Source organism: Rhinolophus ferrumequinum, chromosome 3, assembly GCF_004115265.2.
Source record: "Rhinolophus ferrumequinum isolate MPI-CBG mRhiFer1 chromosome 3, mRhiFer1_v1.p, whole genome shotgun sequence".
Classification (NCBI taxonomy): Eukaryota; Metazoa; Chordata; class Mammalia; order Chiroptera; family Rhinolophidae; genus Rhinolophus; species Rhinolophus ferrumequinum.
The window spans coordinates 20,607,419-20,629,747 of record NC_046286.1 but is presented as its reverse complement, the minus strand read 5'-3'; the positions used below and the strand labels follow the sequence as shown (position 1 = coordinate 20,629,747).

Below are 22,329 nucleotides of genomic sequence, written 5' to 3'. Positions count from 1 at the left end.
GAAACTGAACAGCCTGTGCCCTGCCTGGTGCCATCTGGAATGAACCACAAAACAATCCACAGATGGCCACCACCCTCTCTGGGTTGGGTAGTGCCTGGGAGAGGCCATGCCTTGAAACCAAGGCTGGCTGCCATTAATTTTGGGATTGGGGCTTTTCAGCAAGAGGTACGGGCACACTGAGGTCAGATGCTGCTTGTTTGGGTTTTGTGAACTTTGAGAGATTTTAGGAAAGTCCCCAGCATGAGCCAAGACAGGCTGTTTGTATGGAAAAACCACTTGAAGCATCTTGGGTGTGTTTGCAAGTTGAGTGGAGTGGGGTCTCCAAGAATCACCAGGGTGGGATGAATGAACAGTATTAGCCAGGTTGATAAAGACTCAAGTATGGCGCCTGCTTGCATATACATGCTGGGAGGGTGGGGAGCTCCACAAAGGAACAATGGCTTCTGCCAGCCCTTCTGTCTGAGAGAAAGCTGCCCCTCCAGCCCTGAACCCAGACAATGCAGTTCCTCCCTGTACGTCCCTGGTGCTTTTCGAGCTGCTGTTCCAGCACTGGACCTCAGAGTGAGTGAGTCCGTCAGTGACTAAGTCCATGTGCTGTTCCTTTAAGAGGTGCACCTAGGACAGCAGGTCCTCATCTCACTCAGCCACAATCTCCACTGGTTTTCAAAGTCAAAACTCTGGGGACTTCTCTTTCCAGCACTGGAACCCTGGGCTTGGAGCCTGGTGTGGGTCTGGGATACTCTGCACCTCAGGGGGGATCTCTGCAGTTAAGATATCCTTCCCATTTTTTAACTGCCATGTGTGGTGTGGGACCAGCCAGTTCTGCATTCTCACCCCTCCTACCAATTTCACCATGGCTTCTCCCGAATGTTCTTAGTGTAGGTCTTCTGTTCAGCTAGACTTCAGGCAATTTTCAATGATGGTTTTCCTATAGTTTAGCTGTAATTTTGATGCGGTTGTGAGAGGAGGCAAGCACAGCATTTACCTACTTTGCCGTCTTGACTGGAAATTCCAGTACATTTAAAAAGAAAGCTCATTGACCCACAATCTCCAACTTTAATGCACATTATTTTTCTTATCCTGTGTTCTTTTCTATCTTTGTGCGTGTACATATACATCTTATTTATTTGTAACCATAGTGTAAAAATAATTGAGTATTCTGATTCTTTTTATTAATTGCCTATTTAAATATTGTATTAGCTTTTTCTAAATTTCAAATAGTTTAGGCTTAATGCGTAAAACTTGTGAAAAAGACAAAATGTGCTCACACACAACATACACACACACATACATACACACACATATTCACACACACCACCCCTAATTCCACAACCCAAAGATAACCATTGTTAATCATCAAAATGTGCTTTTATATTTTCCCACATATAACCTACAACTGAATGCAGTTAAAGGGATATTTAGGAAGCACTGTGATAGGGGCAAAAATGTAACATATATGTTGCTTTTTTTTACTGCCAGGCCCTGACCTAAACACTTTACATTTAACCCTCACAAAAGATTTATGAGGTAGGTATTATAGTTTTATTTTATAGATGGGGAAATTGAAGCACAGAGAGAGGAAGTAATTCACTTCAAGTCACACAGTATCACGTGCCAGAGCCATGATTGAACCCTGGCAGTCTGACTCTAAAGTGGGTGGGCTTGTAAACCACCACACTGACACAAAACCAGGCTGTGACCCAGCCCTGCTCTGTGTGACTATGGAAAGCTTCCAGCTTACAGTTGACACTTTAGCTGGTCTAACAGATGAGGAGGAGGTAGCCAGGAGAAGGGATGAGGAAAAAGGCAGATGGAAAGAGAGAATTCTATGAACAAACAATCTCTGCGAAGGTAGAAGGGCAAAGAGGCTGGGAAAGAAGTTCTAAAGAGGAGAGTGTCTGGGTAAGGGAGGGAAAGTGGCTAAAATGACAAGATCCAGGCTAGACAAGGGCTAGACAAGACCCGGGGCTTACAGAGGGCTTTGAAATCTCGGTGCAGGACTGTGGACTTCATGAGCAATGGCTCATTGAAGAGTTTTAAGCCAGAAAGTGACAGGATTAAACGTGCTTCTTAGAAAGAGGGCATTATGTTAAGTAAAATCAGTCAAACTGAGAAAGACAAATCCTGTACAATCTCACTTATATGTGGAAACTAAAAACAAAACCAAAAACAAAAGTACTTATAGAAACAAAGAAAAGATTGGTGGTTGCCAAAGATAGAGGTGAGCAACATGGATATAGGGAATAAAAAGGTACAAACTTCTGGTTATAAAATAAATAAGTCCTGGGCATGTAATGTACAGCGTAGTGACTATAGTTAATAATACTGTATTGTATATTTGAAAATTGCTAAGAGAGTAGATCTTAAAGGTTCTCATCACAAGGAGAAAAACGTATAACTGTGTGGTGATGGATGTTAAGCAGACGTATTGCGGTGGTCATTTCACAGTATATGCATACACCAAATCATTATGCTGTGTATGTGAAACTAATATAATGTTGAATGTCAACTATACGTCAATCATAAAAAGAAAAAGAAAAGAAAGATTTTTTTGGCTGCTGCATGGAGTATGGAATGGAGAACCACAGGGTACAACCCTGGACACAGAGAGTCTGGTGTGTAGGATACTATAGAAATTGTACAAGAGATGATGGCAGCCTGTATTTGAAGGTGGAGTAGTGCAGAGAGAAGCCACTGGATTGGTGAGTGGGAAGGAAATGGAATTGCAGAGAGAGAACAGTATCAGGGATGATGGCAGGCTTCCAGCCTGGGCAGCGGTATGGATCAGTAGTGTTAATCTCAGACTCGAAAGCCAATATTTGCTTGTGATTTGGTCAGTTTGAGTTGCCTGAAAGGCAGCCAGGTGAACATATCCAGAAGACATGTACATGGGTCAGCATGCCCAAGAGAAAGGTCTGGGCAGAGAGCTTTTCCGGGACACCTGCCTCTGGCGTTCATTTGCTGATTGCATTGAACTCTTCTGGCCACCCATAATGAAGTTGGCAGCCCTTTTGCCTGCCGCAGGGAGAAGTGGGTAGGAATGGTATTTCAGGGCAGAAGGATGTGAGTTACCTTCCCTGGGGCTGGCTCCAGTGAACAGAAGTTGACAAAGTTGAGGGGAACTTTGTCACATCTCATGAGTGACATAGACCTGTGTTACAGGATCTCTCCTTCTTCCTCCAGGAGACCCTCAATGCTTCCGCTGTCACAGGGCTCACCTGAGAGAAACCAGCTCAAAGCTGGACCCACAGCTCTGGCCCTGCTTCTCCTCCCTTCTGACCAGGTCACCTCATTCCAACTCAGCGCAGAAGCCCTAGGTTTTTGCCTCGGATGGCCCACAGCTTGTCTCCAACTTCTTTTTCCTCAGTTCCCTCAAACTCAGCTTCTCATAAACCAAAATTGGTGTCTGAGCCACAGGCTTCACCTCCTCCACACCATTCCCTCCCCAGAGCAGGGGCAGCCGTGGCAGATTGGGTGTCTAAACAGCGACCCGGATTCATTCTTGACTGCCTCTCCTCGCCTTCGTACTGAGAGAGACACAAGCCATGGAAACTTAACTCCCAACTGCCCTGCATTTCTATTTCATCCCATCCTCTTCTGAGGTCGAGCCTCATGACTTCTCACTTCCTCCACCCGAATAACTTCCCAGTGGGTCTCCCTAACTGCAGCTGCACTTCCCTCCAGTCTGCTCTCTGCTTGCACCCAGACGGTTTCCTAAAATGCAGATCTGAGTGTCACCACCTTCTTTAACTCCTTCGGTGACTCCCATGCCTGCAGGACAGCTCTTCACCTTCCTCCTCATACCCTCCTTCCCACCTGACCACTCTTGACTCCTCCCCTCCTCGCTTCCCAGGAACAACTGGGCTCTCCTCTGTGCCTCCCACGGAGTCCAGTAAACCTCTGACAAGCTCAAGGCCACCATTGTGGGAGGTCCTGGTGTGCGGATGTGACCCTGCTGCGCCCCCACTGCTCCATCACAAACGGTAATAACACCGTGCACTACTCCACACACACATGGATGACCTAAGGGTTTCAGTCTGGGATTTGGGAGTTCCTCAGAATTCTCCACATCCTCTGGTCTGCCTGATATCCTGGTTCACTCACCCATGTCTTCAAGATGTGTTTATTCATATCGCTCAAATGCAATGTGCGCCCATTGATCGGACTCTAGTGCAAACAAACCCACTGTTAAGAAACCTTCATGAGATAACGGAGGGAATGAGCATGCTGAACATGTAATGAAATTAAAGAGTTATCAATTTGAGTGTGATAGGACAATAGTAGGATTGTGTTTTAAAAAAGGAGTCCTTACCTTTTAGAAATTAGATACTAAGTTTTTCATAGATAGCGATAGGCTGTCCAGGATTTGCTTCCAAATAATCCCATGATTTTTGGAGCCGTGGGTGGGAGCATATATTAGTTTCCTGTGGTTGCTATATCAAATTACTACAAACTGGGTGGCTTAAAACAACAGGATGTGTTCTTTCACAATTTTAGAGACAAGAAGTTCTCTGTCAAGGTGTTGGCTGGGCTGGTAATTCCTCTGGTAGCTCTAGGGGAGAATCCTTTCCTGCCCCTTCCAGTTTCAGGTGGCAGTTTGCATTCTTTGGTTCCCTTGTCTCACGGCCACATCACTTCAATCTCTGCCTCCATTTGCACATCACCTCACCCTCTGTGTGTCTGTGTCTTCTCGTCTGTTGTAAAGGCACATATCATTGGATTTAGGGCCCATCCGGATAATCCAGGATGATGTCATCTCAGGTTCCTTTACTTACTTACATCTGCAAAGACCCCTTTTCCAAATACAGTCACATTCACAGGTTTCAGGTATTTGCACATGGACCTGTCTTTTTAGGAGGCCACCGTACCACCCACAACAAGGTGTAGATAAAAAAAAAAAAAAACGAAGAAGAAGAAGAAGAAGAAGAAGAAGAAGAAGAAGAAGAAGAAGAAGAAGAAGAAGAAGAAGAAGAAGACTGTTGGCAATTGCTGAAGCAAGGGGGTCGGTACATTGCACTCTCTCTGTTTCCTACTATTCTCTTAATGGTGGCATTTGCTAGAATTTTTCCATTTAATAATTTTAAAAACTATATTATTTATTGAACTTCTACTATGTGTCAGGTGCTGTGCCAGACAGTGGGGACTTGACTAAGAACAAGATGAAGGAAGGCCCTACCCCCAGGACCTCAAAGACTGTGGGGAAAACTGATATGAAACATATAATGTCAACATCATGTAAGAAAAGACGTAAGAGGGGGTACAGAGTGGTAGCTCAAAGCAGAGTATTCCAAAATGAACCAACAGCATGTGCAAAGGTCCAGAAGCTAGGAAAGCTGATTTGAGTGTGGCAGAGAGGAAAAAGCATACTAACTGGTCTGTCAGTTTTAGCAGAGAAAATACAGCACACCCAGTTAAATGTGAACTTCAGATAAACAATAAATAATATTTTAGTATAAATATGTCCTAAAGGTATTCCAGAGATCAGCTTATCTTTACTGACATCAGCTCCCTGCTCTGCTCACAGCAGAGATTTCTCATCGTCTTTAGTTCTTGCATCCAACTCAGGAAACCTCACAGTAAATGCCTTCGAAAAGTCATGTCCCTCTGACTGGTAGGGAGAATCCAACAATGTTTCCTTTTAATCTAGTCAGCAAAAAAGATAGTAAATAACTATGAATTATTGTGTACTTTTTTATTTGCAGACCTTCAAAAGGAACATATTAACCAGTTGTTTCGTGATAAGAGGATGACTTGCATGGAACCTACGGCCTCCAAACACTGTGGGAGTGGCTTTTCCCTATGTCGAAGCTACCCCTTTCAGAGAGGAGGCGTCATTCAATTATAAAAACAGATGACCTGATAACCACATAAGGACTCGGCATTGAGCTGCTGAGCCAAGTGGGAGACGGACTTTCATAATGTAAGTAGGAATTTTATAAACTTTCATACGTCCTCACATCTAAGTCACGAAAAAGCGGTTGGAAATGTGTGCTTAGCACAAGCAAATGTCTGTTTTATACTCAATCATGCCTTCTCGGTGTGCTTCGGGGACGGTTCCAAAGTTGTTTATCCAAATGCTGCTGGATATGTCTTTGTGGAAATGTAAAAATGAAAATCTGGAAAACTAGGGCCTAAGCTTTTACATGTAATGAAAAGTAATGATATGAGGAGAAAAAAGAACGACACCATTTTAGACAACCTGGCAAACTGTGCAATCTTTACAGTTCGAGAGAGAGTGTAACTTTATCCTACAGTTTCTTTCTCCATTGAAGTAGTTAACACATAACAGTTGTGAATGGTGATACTGTAATACTATCGAGGCTGTGAAAATTCAAATTAGAATTTACTGTAACAGAATGAAGTTAGTCTGGATGTCAGTGGAACTAAGTTGTATTCCGTCTTTGCTGTAATTAGCTAACTGGCAAGTCTCTCTCTCTCTCTCTGTCTCCCTCTCCCCCACCCCTTTCCCTCTCTCTCTTTCTCCCTGCCAAGTCATGACAAGTCTAGCTAATGCCTGGAAATGTTTCTCACCCTTGTTGCTATTGGCATTTAGGGATGGGAAATTTTTTGTTGTGGAGCTATCCTGTCCATATTTTTGTTTGTTTGTTACAAAAATACGTGCTATAGAAATGTACATTTAATTAGCTTTAAGGATGTACTTGACAGTAGCGATAACACATATGTTACCTGAAATTTTGCAAACTTTACATGTTAAGATCCCTAACAATGATCGTCTGTTTACAACTTTAACAAGAAATCATTGCTTCATCCATGCTGTTGGCACAGTTAAGATGAATATTCTCCCTCTTTCTCTTCATTTCACTCTGCACTTGTAGAAAGAACACAGAGTGGGATCAAATTCCATCCGAGTGCTAGTCGAAGCCTAGAGTTGAATGAGAGGAGTGATAGAGAGGAATTGGTGTAGTTTTCAAAACAACTTTATCCTGGAAAGATTACATAGATCTAATAGCCGACAGCAATCACCCATAAGGCATTTCCAACTAAATATCCCCAAAATGTGTCTGTTAAAATAACATGGTTGATGAAAAAAAGGTGGATAATGCGCAGAATGACAAAGGATGGATAAAAAGCATTCAGATGCACTTTGAAGGCACAGCCTGACTCCACATCAGAGGCACCTCTGGTCTCTACCCAACTGATGTATCCACTTCGTTTGAACAACCAAATATGTCCCCAGACATTGCCAAATGTCCTTGGGGGCGGGGGAAGCACAACCCAGGATCACAGGACTTCTTAAAGTTCCAAGCTTAGGAAGTCTTGATGGGAAAACTGGATGAATAATCACGGAGCACATAATTAGTTTTCGAAAGCATAGAAATTCCCCGTACCAGTCGTTCGAATCAGAATGTAAGAGTAAAACTGCTTTCTCAGCTGCTCAGCCTGGCAGCCTTTTCACCTTGCTCTGACTTCCTGGCTAAGAGAAACGTGTCTCTTGGGTTGGAACCAATTCAAGTGAAGTCACTGCTGGGACCCTTGTACACTCTCAGTTGTCTGCAATCCTGTTTTTCTGACCAGATTTCCCAACCAGCCATCATTTCTTAGCACATGAAAGTGCTCAAGGAGTGTTAGTTGAGGAGCTTTGAAGGAAACATTTTAAAAGCAGGAACTATATTACAGGTAAACCAGAAACAAGCTGTCGGAGAAGGATTTGTGAAATGTTTGCATTTCCCAGTAAGGAGAGTGATGTTGGAAAGAAGTGATCATTTTCATCAGTGTTGCCATGAGACTGCACTAGTGCAACGAATAGCAGGAGAGAGAAGCAGTGGGTCTCCCCTTTGCATGGCTGAGCCCCATGCACGTTACATGGTGGAGTGAAAAAGCGCCAGACCTGACATTAGAAGATGAATTCAAACTAACTGAACACTTGCAAAACGTGAGCGTTAAGGAGAGGCGCTTTGTCTCCTTGAACTTCAGTTTCCTCATCTTTAAAACAGGATATTAGAGGCTGTTTCTCAGGGTTGTTGTAGAGGGTAGACACACTTGTTAGATACTTGTACTGAGTGTCAATCAGGAACTAACATGTGACCTATGGCAAATCGTGGAATTTTTCTAGTTCTCATTTGCTGTTTACCAGGCAAAGTTTCGTGATAACGTTTGCTCCAGTCTTGATCAGGACATTGGGGCCCTCCTATTGGGAAGGTGAAGAAAGTTGCTTATTATGAGGAAGTTATGATAAAATATAGGATAAGATAAAAAGAAATTGCCTTTCTAACTTGATCCTCAGTCAATGGCTAAGGAAGCTTAGCTTGAGGATTTGAGACACTGAACTCTGAATTCTAGTCCAAAACAAACACATTTCACATGTTAGTGAAAACTTTATTCTCCTTTGCATTCTGCTGAATCATGGCATCTCCCTTTCCCATGCCAAATAAGTGCAATAGACAAAATCTGCACTAACAAGAGAGGTAAGTTTATTAAGTATGTTTCCAAAAGATTCTTTGTTTTCTAAAGCTTAGACTAACAATGTGGATATTGAAAACATTTTGATACTTAAAAGTCAAGTCATACTCACATTTTCGGAGGTATATCACTGGGTAAAGAGAAGTATATTTTTATCCCAAACTCCACAACAACAAAAGTTTTGAAAAGCATTAGTGTTTTCTAAACAATTTTGGGATCTAGATAGAAAATGCAACTCCTTCTCCCTAAGTCCCTGGCTTTGGGATTCATGCTTCTAATGAGTCCTATGTGTTTCTATTCACACCCACGACAGAACTAGTTCCATCCATTGTTGGGGCCTTTGAGTTTCATTGTCTGGTTCCTGGCTATGTCCACTTTCCATGCAGCCTGGGATGGACGAAGGGCTCTCAATCTTTGTTGACCAGACACAACCAAAGTATCTCTTGCCACTACAATGACCAAATCAGTGTGCACACTTGCACTTGCCCATACACGCAACAAACATATAAGGGAAACTTAAAATTCATGAAACAATGCTGTCTTTTTTATGTACAAAGCACTCTGATATTTTCTGTTTTCTTCTGTTTCATTTTTTTAAAGGGGTGGATTTCATAGTCCACTGAAGGGTTGTTACGCATATTTTTTTAAAAACCCCACTGATACAGAAAATGAAGCCTCGATTTTGGTTTGAATAGAAGTGAGTCTGAATCCCAGATCCAACAGTTACTTTAGGCAAATTACTCTGGAAACCTCAGGATCCCCAACTGTGAAATTTAGAGTAATAACAGAGCCATCTCAGGTCATTTTTGTAGGATGAAATGAAGATAAATAGGTGAGCATGGACATTATATAACAGACAGTGAACAAATGTTAGATCTACTGTACTGTAAAGTTAATACAGTAACATTAACTTTTCTAGATTAAAAAAATGTACCATGTATAGGTAGAACGTAGAATTCCAGAAAAGGGAAGGATTTAGTGTCCTGTGCTTGTGGAAAGAATTAGGGTCTTTTGAACTACATGTAAGTGAGTTTCAGCCTTACTTTCAGCCTGCGAACAAATGCAGCAGAACAGCCACGTTACTGAGAACTGACTCTGCTCCCTCTTCCTCGTCCCTGTCAGGAAGTCCTCTGGCATCAGGGTGCCTCACAGACTCCCAAGGCCTGGACCTGAGGGGGGCGGGTTCCAGCCCTGCCCCTTGTCAGTCCTGGGTGTGGATTTCCAGGTCCTTCATGAAGTGGAGTATGACTGTGGACATGTCATTTATGCTCAGTGCCTTGGTTTCACGAACTGAATAATGGGTATAGTAACAACTAGTGTATGGGGCCGTTATGAGGATCAAAGATGCGATGTGTCCAGAGGGACTAGCATTGTGCCAGAATCATTAGGAGATTTTCGGGAGATGTTAGTTTTCTAATCCTTCCCCCTCCCCCTAACACCCACACAGGCATCCTTACCATAGACTCTCACCTAATAGCCTGCCAAGAAAATGAGATTTTTCACAATAGAGATAAGAGAATGGTGTGAGGCAATTTTCTAGGGTTCTCTACTGATGGGCGAAAATTCAGGCCCAGGAAGACATTCTATTGATTGTTGGTGCCGTTTGGCTACACATTATAAAGTACATTTTTGTTTTTGTGGTTTCCTTTCTTTCTTCCTCTTTCCCTTCCCCCCCTCCCTGCACCCCTTCCTCCTTCTCTCGCTTCTTCCCGTTCTTCTTTCCTCCCTCCCTTCCTTCCTTCCCTCACTCATGTTTAGAGAAACCAGGCGACTCTATCATGGCAGGGAAGCCCAGGCTTCACTACTTCAATGGACGAGGCCGAATGGAGTCCATCCGTTGGCTCCTGGCTGCAGCTGGAATAGAGGTCAGTTCTGACTGAGTTCTGTCATCTTAAGCTGGATCTAAAATTGTATCAAAGTACTTTCTCACAAAGAAACTTTTCTTACTAAAGGACCAGTCAAGAGTTCTGCATTAAAACAAAAACTGTCAGTTATTAAGACATGAACAGTTTTGACCTGATATATTATTTAAATTTATTCTTGGCAAAGAACAGAAACAACTAAAATAACTTTAAGAAACTAACCCTCTTGTATGGGCCGTATTTGGATTTGGACTTAACAAACTGTATGATATCATTTGTACCATGTATGCAACATTAGAAACTAGAACACTGAATATTAGGTAATATTAAAGAATCATTGTTGATGTTTTAGGTATGAAAATGTATTGTGCTTATTTTAAAAATAGTTCTTATGTTTTAGAAGAAATATATTTGATGAAGTATATGGTCTCTAGAATTTGCTTCAAATTATTGGCAGAGTGGGAGAGTGAGTGGGTCATAAACATGACACAGGTTGGCTTGAGTTGATAATTATTGAAGCTGAGTGATGGGTACAATGAGGATCAGTTTTTGTTCATTTTTAGGCATGATAGAAATTTCCATAGTAAAAGATAAAAACAGAAGCTACTGGAAAATAAATAAAATAAAATAAAATAAAAAGTTAAAGCATAAACCAGAAATATGGGTAAAGCAGATTTTAAGAAACTTCCTGTTAAAGATTTAATACACCCACTCAACAACGATTTTGTCTATTACCTGTAAGTGCCAGGTTCTATGCTAGGTCCTGAGGCTACACGGATGAACAAGAAAAACGAAGGCCCTGCCCTCAGGAAGGTTACATTCTAGTGAGCACGCAGACAAGCAAATAGGTGATTAAAAGGAGGGGTGGGAGTATCTCGGAGAACACCCCAACATGTACAGTGTCAAAATGCCAAATTCCCCGTGGAAAATAGGTTTCTATGAGATGACTCTGTTGAGCGCTCCCCTCTAGAGGTGTCAATGAGAAAAACAGTTCTCAGTCCAGATCAGGGGGAGCCCCAACTCTGTGAGGGTTTTCAGGGGAGAGAGTTATGGATGAACTCAGGAGACCTTGCCCCTCAGGGTAGAACAGTAAAGGAGGGTTTCACGGGACGTGGTGTCATGTAACAGGGGCTTCTAGTTCGCTCCCTTCAGCCTCATAACAACATGTTTACCTCAGCCTTTGATTATACTTTCTTGATAGCTTCATGAACGCACGCAGACTTGAGCCCAGCCCTTTCTTAATTTCATGAAGAAACAAATACACGAAAATACAAATAGTGCCACTCCAGATGGTTTTCTCCCTATAAATCAATAACGCCAAGTTTTCACTGTGGTCCTGACTTCCGCTCTGAGGTTCAGGGATGTGTTCAGAGCCCCTGGACAGGAAGGATTTGGCACAGGAGGGGGAGTAAGGGCGATGTTGAGAGCATCCTAGGCTTCCTCTCCACCATCCCAGCATGACTCTCGGTCAGGCACTTGGTCAGGTCTTCTGGCTTCTCTGTTCCCAAAGGCTGATTTCATACACCATCCATTTCCATCAGCCTTGCAAACAATGTCACACCAGCCAACCCCTTTCTACCATGGTACCCACCCTGATGACCACCCACCATCCCTTATGATTGTCCAGAACGAGGAGTTTTATAAATTGTGCCTGCATAACTCACTGTCTATGGTCTGACCCTATGGAGTCATGTAGATCCAAAATAGACTGTTCCACTGAGCATATTAGAAACCCAAAGTCCCCAAACTTTCACCATAAAGTCTGCCTTCTAAAATATGAAATGAAATGGAGTGATGTAAATGACAGCAGAGGCCCCGGGTGGTAGCATCTTAGGTGGTCATTGGCCCCATGGCACACTCCATGCTGGGGGCCACACAATGTCCTCTCCTGTCTCAGGTGGAGAAAAGTGCTTTCCTGAGATACTAAAACTCCTTAACTAGAAGAACTTTCCAATCTCTTCCCTTCAAGAGCACCCCTTCTCAAATTAGGACTTAATTACCATCAGAGATGAAAACAGGGTGGGGGTGAATTGAACCTCCAAATAGGGGCAGTTACATGCTGCCACCCATGCTCTTTTCTTGCTGGTTCTAATCCATATCTGTAAACAGCCATGACCATTTCCTTCTGTGTATCCTGTCAGAAATCGGACTTCATTCATGTAATGGATCAGACACAAGTCATTCAAGGGTTAAAAATTCCTTGATGCTATGGAACGAAATATCAAGAACTCACTGTTTCTGCTTTTCAGTTTGAAGAGCAATTTATAGAAACTCCAGAAGACTTGGACAAGTTAAGAAACGGTAAGACCAAGTATTTAAATTCCTCTGATCCCATGGAAATCAGTTGACGTTTCAAACCAGGCAAGGCCTATGTGTGTGTATGGTGGGGGTTGGGGCTGGTGGAGAGACAAAAAGTAGTTCAAGTGTAAAGGGTGGGGCTCCTTGAGCAGGTCTTGGACTTCGCTCAGGGCCAGGAAGGGCTTGAGCTCGCTGACTACTCACTAAAGGAGCCGTCCATGGTGTCCTTGAATGCCCCCTCTTTGCTTTCTCCTGCCTTTCTGCACCATGAGTGAGCTTTGTTTGTTCAGGACCCCTTGCAGGGTCCTATCCAAAGACATGCAGACACATGCATCAGAGTGACAAGAGTAGAAATAGGCCCAGCAGTTGCTTCAAGTCTTTTCACTACAGGATTGACAAGGTAATACCCCAGCAGTGTTACAGACTCAGGTAAGGAGATGGTGTTGAATAATTACTTGGAAGGCCAGGCGACACTATGAAGAAGGAGATAAAGAGAAAGAACTAGCACAGTTGAGTCTGGAAAACAGGGTCTGGACACACGGAGCAGTGGTGGAAATACCAGAGCACACAAAACAAGCTACAGATTAGATGTCTCTTAAACTTGGCGTTACTGCCATGAACCCCAAAAGCCCTATTTTGGGGACTTCCCATTTGAAATGCCACCCGGCAGGCAGCCTTATTGTAGCCTCTCTCCAACTTCTTCCTGTGCTATCCAGGAGACAAATTGACACAAAATCACAAGGGACCTCCCATGTATCTAATCGGAATAAAATGATAAATGAAATAAATTAAAAAGTATAAAGGCAGATTAGGGAAAAAAAAGACATTATAGGAGGCTAAAACAAAATGCTGTTTCCATTGAAATGTTTCCAGGCAAATGTTTGTTGCTTTTCATATCTTTAATCATTTCAACAAACAAAATGTTTTCATCCTAAAAGACTGTGATCCACAAGACATTTCACTTTTTCTTTTCTTCCTTCAAAAGATGGCAGCTTGATGTTCCAGCAAGTGCCAATGGTCGAAATTGATGGGATGAAGCTGGTACAGTCCAGAGCCATTCTCAACTACATTGCCACCAAATACAACCTCTACGGGAGAGACATAAAGGAGAGAGCCCTGTACGGTATTTTGTCTGTTTTTCGCATCAACAATTAATAGGAACTGTTTTAATTCTTTGTTGAATGGGCGGGGTTGTGTCAGGGGCATCGTGACCAACAGCAGCTGGGCACTGAAGGTACAGAGTGAGGTCAGATACAGCAGAGAGCTCTGAGGACGAGGGGTTCCACGTGGAGTGGAATCAAGCAATGGGGCTATAGAAGAGGATTCACTCCACGGATATAGCACCGGCAGTGACAGAGGTTTCCAAACACCGATGAACTATGAAGCCAGGGAGATGGTGCAGTCATGACTCCAGGTGCTCAGGCCTGAGGAGCTGGACACCAGCCAACAGCTAGAGACAGGGACACGTGTCTGAGTGTCTAGAGGATAAGGCTGGGGCAGGGTAGGATCCAAAGCAGCTGATTTTCAAGTTCTAGAAATTACAAAAATGAGAGCCAGGAACCTAACTTACCAACCAGTTATAACTGGGCCTCTTGACAAGGGTTAGAAGAGGTTGGTGCCCAAGATGCTATGGTTACCTCAAGCTTTTTGACACAGGACTGAAGCAGCCAGATTTATTTACTGCAACCATATCAGGGTTTGGGGGGGGGGTTCTCCTCCCTGTGGTGAGGCGACCACATGATTGACATTAAAATCTTGTAAGGAACTGTTGGCAGTTACCCAAAAAGTTAAACATAGAGTTACCATGCCTCACTAACTCCACTAATAGGTATTTATCTAAAACAATCAGAAATACATCCACACTAAAACTTGTGCAAAAGTGTTCATAACAGCATCATTTATAATATTCAAAAACAGCAAGCAACACAAACGTCCATTGACTGATAAATGGATGAACACAGGGTTATATACATCCGTCACTGCAATATTGTTTGGTCCTGAAAAGGAATGATTACATGGAAAAACCTTGAAAACATTAGGGTGCATGAAAGAAACCAAACACAAAAGGCTCATACCACATGATATCATCACAGGAAATGTCAGGAACACTTATATTGACAGAAACAGAAAGTAAGTTTGGTTGTCTAATGCTAGGGGGCAGGAAGAATATGGAATGTTGTGAAAGCATACAGCATTTCTTTTAGAAGTATGGAAATATTCTAAAATTAGAGTGTGATGATGGTACAGAAATCTGTAACTTTATGAAAAAATCTCAAAATTTTACAGTTGAAAAGAATGACATTAGGGTATGTGAATTATATGTCAATAAAGCTTTTATATATTTTTTTAAAGAAACATCTTATAGGAAGCCCAGTTTGGGACAATAAAAACGTATCTCTTGGAATATGGAGTGGATGGAACTGTGTAAAGGGTGCACCATTTTGGGAGATATTTTAGGTGGAGTCTGGAGAATTGCAAACTGGACCCCGGTTTGCAAACAGTACTTTGGGATGGTTGTGGAAACAGGTTCTAGAGGAGCTAGTGGGAAAAACTGCTAATGTCAGGCGTATAGATGGGCCTGGGCAGTGTAATAGGATAAGAGCGGGAGAAGGACATGACTAGGTGGCTGTGCCAGGGATTCTCCATGGAGATTACTTAGGTGGGAGGTCTTTAGCCATGTCAATCACACTCAGTTTGTGCACAGAACAAACCACAGCAGCAATGGGTAACCCCAGGTACAGCCTCAGTGGTCACTTGCAGTGATTCCACCAATTTCTCTACGCCTGTGACTCTGGACAGATCACTGATGCTCTCTATCCCTATATTTGTCATGTGTAAAGCAAAAAGTTTAGACATATTTCTACCTTGATAGCTACCTTGTTCTAGAATGAAATGTTCAAATTCAGTAAAAATCATAGCTGAACGACTGACATATAATAATGCACCCAGTGGAGGTGAATTACTTTGCCACCTCCTGATGCCCCATTCTTTTACATTTTGAAACTGCAAAATCTAAGGCAGGAGATATTTCACAGCTCGGTCATCTTTGTCTTTCAGGATTGATATGTATACGGAAGGTATGGCAGATTTGACTGAAATGATTATGCATTTACCACTATGCCCACCTGGTGAAAAAGATGCCAAGATCAGCCTGATCAAAGAGAAAACAACAAATCGTTATCTCCTTGCCTTTGAAAAAGTAAGTGGGCTGTTCAGAGTTTGGGGGCACTGAGATTAGAGGACAAAGAAAAATCCTGCCTGGGTGTTCCTGGGGCACTGACCTTCCCTTCCAATGAGCCCTCCTGAATACTAATGTAGCACCCGACTCTCTAGGCATTTGATAAAAATCAACACTGAGGGGAACTGTACCTGTTACATCCAAGTTATCACCTTTCAGTAAAATGTCAATTTCTAAGGATCCAATCCAGAATTCTTTACTTGATGGAATTTCATGTCATAGATAGAGCGCGGGCTGTGGGGGGAAGGCTCTGAGAGCCACACTAGTGATTGGCGTACATCCTGCAGGGGCTTTTCATTCAAGAGGAAGCCCATGAAAGCAATTCATCAGAAAATATTCTGGCAACATGCATAGGAGGTAGGAGCTGCCTGCTCATCAGGAGAATACGGTCATGTTTCAGGGATGGATGAGATGCTTCTGCACAGAGATGGAAGCAGTGGGATGGAGAGGAAGAGACAGATGAAAAGATGTCAAGGAACAAATACTCTGCAAATGTTGTGGACATGGCTCTCAGACTTTTGAGGAAAATCATGCAAAAATAAGGAAATAAGTTTCTATCATTATACATTAATACGTATCTTAGTTAAGGTTTCTCTTTGAATGTAGAAGGAGGACATTTGAATATCAAAACTACCTGAAATCTTGCTAAATAAAAATTGTGAACCAAATAATGACTATAAGAGATACAGGAGGCTTACACATAAAGAAAAAGATTAACATCGACCCACTCATATTTATAAAGCATTAAATCATTCATTCACTCAGCAAATGGGAATTCATTGCTTGTGTGTCAGGCTCTATTCAAGGAGTAAAGAATTTAATAGCAACCTGAGCGCACACCCTCCTGGCCTGTGGTGCTGAGTGTAGGTACATTCACACGATGCAAATCTAGACAGACATTGCAATTTAGGTACATCTGCACTTTGAAATAAAAGATGATATAACTGAAAAATGTGCATTACAGTATAGTATTTGATGTTTCATTACAGTCATTAATTATATCCAAACTTCCATGTGCATATATAGGCTGAAAGGGTATTTCCAAAAATGTTATTGTCTTTAGTCCGTGGTGCCATTTTTTTGATTTCCATATTCCTGTAATAATTTTAATAAGCATCACATATTTTCTCCAATATTTAATCATGAAAAATTCAAACACAGAAAAGTTGAAAGAGATGTACAATAAACTCATACATACCCACCACCTAGATTCAAAATCAATATTTTGTAATTATCTTTGCTTAATTATATATGTCTCTATCCCTCTCTCTTCTAATCAAACATATTATTTTTTGATGCATCAAAAGTAAGTTGCAGACAAGTCCAGTCAGCCCTAGGCACTTCTGCATGAGAATTACAACATAGTCCACCAGTGTTATTGTCAGACTCAGGTGGGTTAGGAGTCAGAGACGATGTTTCATGGGAGATGAGCAAGTTCAAGTTGACCCAGGATTATTTCAGGTCCCAGAGAGATAGACCGGGAAATGAGGAGAGCAGACAAGAGGAGACATATAGGCTCTGAAATAGTCTGCTCAGGTTTGAAGGAGGATATCACAAAGACAGACTCTGCCTAAATGAAAGGGGGGAGGGGAAGAGAGAGAGAGAGAGAGAGAGAGAGAGAGAGAGAGACTCACGACCTGAAGTGCAGGAGGCAAACTTTAGGGTGTGAGGACAACAGAAATACGGTGCAGCCCTGGGCCAGTGGAAGAAGCACATGAGGGAGCCACAGTGATGTGGGAACTGGAAAAGGAAGTGGTAGCCTGGGGAATGAAAGAACCGCAGAGACCCACTTCTCTCTGTCTCACTGACTCAAGGTGGTGAATGTGCTCTGGAGGGGAGTCAGCACAGGTGGGAAAGGTGGGCTGGAGAGTCCTGGGCAACAGCAGGGGACCCCACCTGATTCTGTGTTTATAACCGGATCCTTCCAATTCCCCAGGTGTTGAAGAGCCACGGACAAGACTACCTGGTTGGCAACAGGCTGAGCAAGGCAGACATTCTCCTGGTGGAACTTCTCTACAGTGTGGAAGAGCTTGACCCCAGCCTTCTGGCCAAATTCCCTCTGCTGAAGGTGATCTCTCACTCCTCTCAGGCGGGAAGGCCCACATCTCGCAGCCTGGGATTGGCTATTTGGACTCTTGGCCTGGGGATGTGATGATTCCCATCATTGTCCAAAACTTTGCTGCCCCTAGGTCTCCAAAATTTGCTCCTAGGCCCTGGTCCTAGGCATACAAAGAATCTTGTTTTTCCAAGGAAATCGGAGGTGGATGCTACACCAAGGAGAATAACTTATTTGTTACAATGAGAGGGACCCAGGACTCAGATTCTCGCTCCCCCCAGCCGCTATTCCATTAGTTTCTGTCCCCCTTTTTCTGGGATTCCTTTTCTCCCAGGTATGTCTTTCTCTTTATTACCTGAGTTGACTGAGCAGGTCTCCTTCCTCTGATTTCCTTCCCTCAGCTCCTGCTCCTTCTCTCAGACTCGCTGCTTCTCTCTGCACAGCCCTCTCTCTCCCCCTGCCTCTCTCTCTCAGAGGCCAGATTGTTTTTGATGGTCCTCATGGTTTACCTTTTGTATTTTCTGTCTCCAGTTCCAGCCCACTGTCCCTCTACCTTCATTTTTCCAGTTTGGAAACTTTATCTGTGTCGGTATCTGACAGACGCATGACTCTTCCTCGTACTGCACAGGAGGGATGAATGTACAGGATTTCCATGTAGGGAAGCAAACAGTGAACTGAAGGAAGTCTTAAACAAAAGCGTTTCTGGGGAAAGAGCCCCTGAGCTGTATTTTCTTCCTCTTCATTTCATAGCTCCCCGGGTACCTGTTTCACAGCCTCATGAGGGTGCTGATGGAGGGGATGGTATTTGTCCTGGTCTCGAAGGGTCTCAGATTCCCTGGCGTGTGCTAATGACGGGGTGGGTGTTTTGTCTCCACTCTGAGGCTGTGCTCTTGTGCATTGCAGGGCCTGAGAACCAGGATCAGCAACCTCCCGACCGTGAAGAAGTTCCTCCAACCTGGCAGCGCAAGGAAGCCACCCCTGGATGAGAAAAGTTTAGCAGAAGCCAAAAAGATTTTCAGGCTTCCATAAAGCAGGCATGGATGCCCAGCATATACAGGACCAATCTTCTCAAGTTTTCCAATAATGAGGTGTTCTTTCTAGATGTAGATCCTGGCTCTTGTGAGAATAATAAGCTTTTCCAAAGTGTCAGTGCTAATTTAATCTTTAAGTCAATTTGGCAGCTATACTTTCAGAGCAGTCTATTTTGTTTTGGTCAAATGTGAAATCATGATCACCTCTTAGGATGTGTCTTCAACTTAAAAATAAATAAAAGGAGAAAAATTTTCATGGACTCTTTGATCTAGTTGAAAAATTATCATAAAAACGGTCATATACCTTTTCCCAAAGACTTATGTAGAAATATTTATCTAACACAAAAATAGTCTTTTCCTTTCTACTCTGCTGCCTTTCTGACCCGCAACTTAGATACGTTCTTTTTTTTCTTCTTAATTTTTATTGGGGAATACTGGGGAACAATGTGTTTTTCCAGGACCCGTCAGTTCCATGTCAAGTCATTTTCAATCTAATTATGGAGGGCACAGCTCAGCTCCAAGTCAAGTCATTGCTTTCAGTCTAGTTGTGGAGGGCGCAGCTCACTGGCCCATGTGGGAATCGAACTGGCAACCTTGGTGTTATGAACACTGTGCTCTAAACACTGAGCCAACCGGCCACCCCTAGAACCGTTCTTATCGCTCTTTTTTTTAAAAAACAGTTTTCTTCAGGTAAGCAATGTTATTGCCTGTTCTATTATGAAACTAATATTTATCTTATGTCTAATATGTAATATGCAGTATTCTAGGAGCTGGGTAAATATTGATGAATAGCCAGATATAGTTTCTGTCCTCATGGGGGTTACGCTAATGAGAGAAACAAACAACAACAACAAAATAGGTAATTCTTATTTGCAACCACGTATCTTTGTATATCAATTTCCTAGGGTGGCTGTAACACAGTACCACAAATTAGCGGATTAAAAACAACAGAAATTTATTCTCTCGCAGTTCTGGAGGCTCTTGGTTTGCAACCCGGGTGTGAGGAGGGCGATGCTCTCTCTCTCTGAAGCTTTTTGGGAAGTATCCATCTTTGCCGCTCCGTCGTTTCTGATGGTCTTAGGTAGTCCTTGGCATTTCTTGACTTGTAGATGCATAACTCCCATCCATACTTCTGTTGTCGTATGGTGTACTTCCCCCTGCATGTGTCTCCCTCTATCCGGATTTCCCTCGTCTTATAAAGATACCAGTAATCCAGATTTGGGCCCACCCTACTCCAGTATGCACTCATCTTGACTTGATTACATCTGCAAAGACCCTGTTTCCAGATAAAGTCACATTCACAGGTACCAAGGGTTAGGACTTCAACATGTCCTTTTTGGGGGACATAATTTAATCTACAAAACCATTCCAGGGGGTGTGACAATGTTGAACCTAATTAAGACACCTCTGCCGGAATCTGTGGGTTGGTCTCAGTTTCTCAAGGTGGGGAGTCATGTGTGACATGAGATCTAAAGGAGAGACAGGTAGTAGTTAGAGAAGTGAGTGGGTGGGACTTTAGTTGGGTAGTGGGCAGAAGGTCAACAGGGTCAACGGCCTAGGGAGAGACACTGAGTATGGTGCATTTGACAAAAGAGAAATCTTTAAGTCTGAGAAGAGCATTTCTCAGGTAGGGAGGGGAGACAATGAGGTGGGATCAGGGAACAAGGCCCAGAGGCCTAAGTCTTTGAAGGCCATGGCAAGAAGTTTCAATTTTGCCCTAAGGAAAATAGGAAACCTTTGAAGTGTAGCCATGCACCTGCCTTTACCAGCCTGATATACATATATAATAATGTCATATCTTTTAAATATTCATTTTACGTCACTTAAGCATCCATCTCAGAATAGCAAGAACATTTCCCCCCTACCCTGAGAGTCTCTTTCCTATTTTAAATCCAACTATCAGGGGCTCACTCCATTCAAGTAGACAAGGAGTCTTGAGAGCAACAGAAAATGCCATCAGTCCTCTGCTGCCATACCTGTTCCTTGCTGCCCTTTCTGCCACATGGAGTGCCTGATGTCCCACAGACTCCCTGATCTGAGGAGCTGCGGTCGAAACAAGGCCATTAGTCCACCTGAGCCATCCTATTGCTACAGAGGGAAGGAAGAGAAGGTCTCCCCGCAACTGTCACTCAGGCCTGGGTTCTCCAACTGTATATTGGGATACACATTTCCACACATTTCCCCTCGGGCTGGCATGTCTCTGCGCAGAAGAGAGGGGGAGAGCGATTTCTAGTTTCAGGCACATATTGAGCCTGTAACTTGCGCTCCCCCAGGAAATCTAGGATTTATGAGGTTGAGTCCAGGGCAGGGCCCTAGTCTTTTTTTTTTTTTAAGATTTTATTGGGGAAGGGAAACAGGACTTTTATTGGGGAACAGTGTGTACTTCCAGGACTTTTTTCCAAGTCAAGTTGTTGTCCTTTCAGTCTTAGTTGTGGAGGGCGCAGCTCAGGTCCAGGTCCAGTTGCCGTTGCTAGTTGCAGGGGGCGCTGCCCACCACCCCTTGCGGGACTCGAGGAGTTGAACCAGCAACCTTGTGGTTGAGAGCCCAGTGGCCCATGTGGGAGTCGAACCGGCAGCCTTCGGAGTTAGGAGCAAGGAGCTCCAACCGCCTGAGCCACCGGGCTGGCCCAGGGCCCTAGTCTTGACTGACAATTTTTATAGTGTGAACTTCCCCACAGTTGAGTGGGGTTGGGCGGACAGAAGCAGGGAACACATGGCTCATGGCCTCTATGTCTACTTAGTGTTAGGCCAACTCAGCCCAACCAAGATGTCCCAACCTGCCTCCCAGGAGGCTTCCAGTGCCCTTTGCTCTCTCCAGCTTTCGGCCCTCAAGAGATTTATGAGGAGGAGAGGCCTTTGTTAAACATCCCTCCAACAATATCCTCATATATCCTTGCTCTGGAGCAGGAGTAACCTTCCTCAGTTTATAACATTCATTTTATAATCCCTTTTATTATCCTCAAGTAAACTTTGTAAGATTTACCTCATTATGGCTGGTGCTGTGAATGCAAGAAGAATAAGATATAACCTTTTCTCAAAAAGGTGGCCTGAGGAGAGTTTAATGAAATGCCTATTTACAAAGCTGGGGATAAGGTTAAGATACCTCAAAAGATGGTGAAACCCTCTCGGGCTAGCCATAATAGCAGGCCTCTACTTCCCCAACCCTCAATGGGACAAGGGCAGAAAGCTGTAGAGACCTAGTAACGCATCAAGAGTCACAAATGCAAGAAAGGGCCCCCACAAGAGGAACTGACGGCTTTCACAGAGGAAGGTATCCACTGGCAACTCAAACAGCCCAGAACACGTGGACAGTTTATAAAAGTCACAAATGACTGGGAATGATTACAGTGATTTGTAACTGGTTTGCACTACAGCTTTATCCATTTTTATGGTATACATAGTTAGGTTAGAAAATAAAGGGAA

At 43.3% G+C, this 22,329-nt stretch overlaps 1 protein-coding gene across 2 annotated transcripts; it reads left to right on the top strand.

The window, feature by feature from the left end:
* Positions 1–5,770: 5,770 nt before the first annotated feature.
* On the top strand, positions 5,771–19,160 carry LOC117020738 (glutathione S-transferase A2). Of its 2 annotated transcripts, none has more exons than XM_033103370.1 (7): positions 5,771–5,920; positions 10,180–10,286; positions 12,533–12,584; positions 13,567–13,699; positions 15,639–15,780; positions 17,756–17,887; positions 18,779–19,160. In XM_033103370.1, exons 2-7 carry the CDS (start codon positions 10,200–10,202, stop codon positions 18,902–18,904), a joined length of 672 nt encoding a protein of 223 aa, XP_032959261.1. In that variant the 5' UTR covers positions 5,771–5,920; positions 10,180–10,199; the 3' UTR covers positions 18,905–19,160. The 2 variants fall into 2 exon arrangements, with proteins under 2 accessions (XP_032959261.1, XP_032959260.1); XM_033103369.1 differs by having other exon boundaries at positions 17,756–17,908.
* Positions 19,161–22,329: the final 3,169 nt, after the last annotated feature.

What these genes read in the sequence shown, in the direction of transcription:
- LOC117020738 (XM_033103369.1), top strand. Translation starts at nt 10,200, where the DNA reads ATGGCAGGGAAGCCCAGGCTTCACTACTTCAATGGACGAGGCCGAATG. An exon ending in GACATAAAGGAGAGAGCCCT is followed by an intron (nt 13,700 to 15,638) that starts GTACGGTATTTT and finishes TTTGTCTTTCAG; the next exon opens with GATTGATATGTATACGGAAG. An exon ending in ATCTCCTTGCCTTTGAAAAA is followed by an intron (nt 15,781 to 17,755) that starts GTAAGTGGGCTG and finishes CCAATTCCCCAG; the next exon opens with GTGTTGAAGAGCCACGGACA.